We start from the raw sequence: 4,182 nt of genomic DNA, 5'->3' as shown, positions 1-4,182 counted from the left end.
CGGACGTATTGTGTTGTAATCCAGGCTGAGCAGCGCAAAACTGTAAACAAAGTGTTACTGTAACAACACGTAAAACATTTCCTCGGTGGTTATGATTTGGTTTTCCGACCTTTCGCCATCGAGGCAGTTTTGTTTTGAGTAATAAAAGCAGGGAGACAGTTTAAAGACAGAAAGCGTGCGCGCGCGGCTCTGGTGCCTATTTGACAGAGAAAAGGGGTGTTTGTAGTCTCACCCCTTCAACAAAGATATTGGAATTCCTTCTTTCAATGATGCAAAATGATGATTTTTACATCATTGAAAGAAGGAAGTGCAACACTGAAATCTGTATTTCTTCTGTCTCAGCGGCAACTGAGGAAATGATGCACAACCATTCAAAAACATGACTGGGGTTCTAACTATACAAAGCTTAATGCAATTGGGTGAAGTGTCCCTTTAATTCACGTGATCCTGCCATCGTTTACTAAAGCTGTTTGTGAATAAGAGCACAGCTGCACACACACGGGAGCAATCTGCTTGCAGCAAAGAGGCAGCATCACGAGTTTTACAACAACGCTTAGGTGCCCGCAGATGCGCCTGCCTATTAATCAGCCTAATTTTGCAGCAAAATCGGCCAAAGACGATTTTTTAAAATATGCCAAAAATAGGCCAATAAATCGGTCGACCTCTACTTTCATGTATTGAAACCAAACTTTGTACATGAACTTGGGACTCCAATGCTAGGATGCACAAGATTAAAAACATTCTAAAATTTAACATTTCACAAATCACGTTAGTGACCGCACCAGAGCAAGCACACTTTTGTGGTTCCTCTGGAAGTGCATTTTCTAGTTATTATTATTGTTCCCGGGTAGATTTTGTGTCAGCTCTAGCGACTAGACCGTTTGACACAGAGACACCGTTCAAACTTTAAAATGTTCGGGCAGTACCGGTGTAAGTTGCTTGATAGATGAAGTCACAGATCCATGTCGTTCGTCCGCCATATTGGATAGAACAGAAAACCTTAAAAAAGTTTCACAGGTCACAAATTTTGTCGAAACTTCACGAAATTCCACGTACACGATCCTTGGACCAAGCCTCACAAAAGTTACTAGAAGGATTTTTGATTTTCGGAAGCATTTGCCCATCACAGCCCAAAATATACCTGTGGCGTAGTCGCCAAACAGGAAGTAGTTCATATCTCAATATGTCTGTAACATTTCTTAACCAATTTTTTTTATATGAACTGGGGACTCCAATGTGAAGATGCCCAAGATAAAAAAAAACATTGCAGTAACATGTCTATATTATGTTATTTCCACTTTAAAATGTCCAATTGAACCCTCTGTAAATAAGAAAAAAGCAAGGCGTCTTCACCACTAGAGGGCAGCCTTTACGTTCAAACGTGCCTTTACACGTGACTAGACAGAAACTGACTGTGTGAATACGGTATTGAAACTAGTATTATTTGATAATACTAAATGATACTAAATCCGATGGAATATTAATACTTCTCATATACGTTTGTGCACAAAACTGCAAATGGATTTTATATTCTGAACGCTTATGAATCAACGCGAGCTCCTGGAGAACGTGCAGTTTCACAAGGTATACAGGTAGGAATGATATGACATTCAGACATCTTTTAAACCCTTTCTTTTATTTCAGTGATATATTGCATGACAAGTTTAATTCCCCTTTTCATCAATATAATGCATTGTAAACGTATTAGTTAAAGACACGTATCCTCGCGCGTCAGTATCGCATCCTCGCTCGCGTACCAGTGATCGTTTGGCGTTGGCTCTATGACAGCTGCATGGTTTAAATGATTGTGAATTCACGCGAATAAGTGTCACTTTACCTTAAATCATACATGTGACGCCAAGTGTATTTATTTAAACAGTCATGACTTTGAGAAATATATTACACATTGAAAAACACAGCTTGCCAGAAGACCGTATATGCAATTTACATAATTTTCTGATAAGAAAGCTATATATCTCAATCGTATGCTTAAAGGTATAGCGGAAGATTTTTATGCTTTAATTTTTGAAAAGAACCGCTCCTCCACTTTTTTAAAAAATGCACATGCGCAATACTCTACCTTCTCCAGAGAGGTAACGCCTATTAATCGTGTGCACGAGAGAGCGTGAACGAGCCGCCTCGTGCAGGCTTTGTTTACAAGTTGCTGTCGGCATCGCACAACGCAGAAAAAAGCATTTGCACTTTTTCCCACTATGTCAGACTCACCACAGGTAAGTGAAAATCTAATAACGACAAGCATCTCTATAGCTAACTTTATTATGCTACAGGCCAATAAACAAGCTATTTTCCAGCATCTAAGTTGTTGTTTTTTATTGCCGGTGCGTTTAGAGTTTTCAAGAAGAGAGTCTTGTGGGATCTGATATTGACTACGAGCCCGTGCCCGGTTCATCCCAACCAAGATGTAGTAGGGGGGGTGCGCCTAGAGCCCGAGGGAGACGAGGTCGGGGCAGGGGCGCAAGAGCAAGCACCAGCCGAGAGCGGGGAGTATGCGGCCATGGGAGAGGGAGAGGAAGCGGTCGGGCTAGAGGTCGTGGCTGTCTGCTTGTTGACCTGTCATGGAGGACTTCCTAAGGGTTGAAGAACTTCATAAACAGAGGATGGCAATTGAGGAGGTATGTGTACATACATAACCGCTAAATCGTCATTTTTGTTTCACTATACATGTATTTCTTACTTACAAACTCTTTTAGGACAAGCACTACTATTGTGACACGTTATCTTTCCTATTGTAATGCTCCCTAATACATTGCAAGGCAGACAGTGTGCAACAGTGAAAACATTGAAAAGTGTACTGCCTTATTCCTTTTATTAGAAAAAGTTTGCACAAATGAATTTAGTTTGCCTGTTACACTATGGAGTTGAAAGTTGTATGTGTCAAAGGGCTACTAAGAGAATATTGTCTAAGTGTGATTTTGTTTTTACAGGATAGGATAAAGAGACTGACATTAGATGAGTGCCAACAACTTCTACAAAGATGCCTCACTCGTGAACCTAGTCTCATGTTTGACCTCATGAGTCTCACCCCTGATCCCCCTCCACCAGGACCTCCTCATCCACAGGCACCCAGCTGGTGTGTCTGTAGAAACTGCAGAAATATGCCAACATTGCTGGAACAGAAATGCTGTCAACAACAACCACAAAACTGCACATCACTATTGCCACACATGGAGCTATACATCTTGCAGGAAGGTGTGCTAAGACTGGCCAGGCGAATCTGGAATGACCTAAGGGCAGAGGTGGACATTCAGCAAATGGGAGAAAGTCACAGACAGTTTCGTTATGCTGCATATAGGAACTTTGTTGTCTGGCAATATGGTGTTCTGGGACCAGGACATAGAATTGTTATAGCTTCATGCTGTGTGTGGAAAATTAGAGATCGTTTCCCGGATCCTAATGGCAATTATGTAGGCTTTATTCCGGCCAGAGTGTAAATCTTTTTTGTACTTACAATAAATCTTCCAAACATATATTGTGTTTTCATTGACTTAAAATTATTTTCCCCTGCTTCTATAAAATATTTTATTTTTATTTGTTAGTGGCTGTAGAAAGTTGACAAACGACAATAGTTTATGTAGGCTTGTATGTGATAACAGTTTATAATTTACATTTACATATATAAATAAAATGTACCCATTAAACCATATATACTAATTCCGTTTTTGAAAGTTTTGTATTTTATTTTCTGTAATATACCAATTATATACTGTTCTTTTATACATGGCATACATTTACCAGAACATTTTTGATATGGCACATTCCGTACAGGGGAAATTAAAAAAGCATAGATGTCACCCTTTATATCCATCTAAACTTCCAAAATCACTTTCTCTTCAAGCACCAAATCTACTGACAGGTCATGTGTGAGATGGTTGACCTGTAAAAAGACAAAAAAAAACATAGGTTTACATATTATCAGGATATTTTTAGGTATAAAAAGATAAACATTTTTACATTTATTATATCATATGTAACAGCAGTGTACACTGTAGAGCTGTGGTTCTCAAACTTTTTCATTGTGCGCTCCCCACTTGTGTACAGTGCATTCCTTTGAGAACCACTGCGTAGATGATTTAATTCAACAAAATGAGGCATTTGACTTGAATATAACTCACCTAGTCCTCGGCGGGCTTTCTTTTCCTTCAATTTTTGTACTGTGGGTGA

At 39.5% G+C, this 4,182-nt stretch overlaps 1 protein-coding gene across 1 annotated transcript; it reads left to right on the top strand.

Annotated features, from left to right (window-relative positions):
- The first annotated feature begins 2,144 nt into the window (after positions 1 to 2,144).
- LOC141282258 (P2X purinoceptor 7-like) lies at positions 2,145 to 3,452 on the top strand. Its single transcript, XM_073814866.1, has 2 exons — positions 2,145 to 2,633; positions 2,946 to 3,452. The coding sequence occupies exons 1-2, from the start codon at positions 2,577 to 2,579 to the stop codon at positions 3,450 to 3,452; spliced, it is 564 nt and encodes a 187-aa protein (XP_073670967.1). The 5' UTR covers positions 2,145 to 2,576.
- The last annotated feature ends 730 nt before the right edge of the window (positions 3,453 to 4,182 follow it).

Source organism: Paramisgurnus dabryanus, chromosome 5, assembly GCF_030506205.2.
Source record: "Paramisgurnus dabryanus chromosome 5, PD_genome_1.1, whole genome shotgun sequence".
NCBI classification, from domain to species: domain Eukaryota; kingdom Metazoa; phylum Chordata; class Actinopteri; order Cypriniformes; family Cobitidae; genus Paramisgurnus; species Paramisgurnus dabryanus.
This window is presented reverse-complemented; position numbering and strand designations above follow the sequence as displayed.

Excerpts from the sequence above, each read along its gene's own strand:
- LOC141282258 (XM_073814866.1), top strand. The coding sequence starts at position 2,577 with ATGGAGGACTTCCTAAGGGTTGAAGAACTTCATAAACAGAGGATGGCA. Across the intron at positions 2,634-2,945 it reads AGAGGATGGCAATTGAGGAG|GATAGGATAAAGAGACTGAC; the intron begins GTATGTGTACAT and ends TTGTTTTTACAG.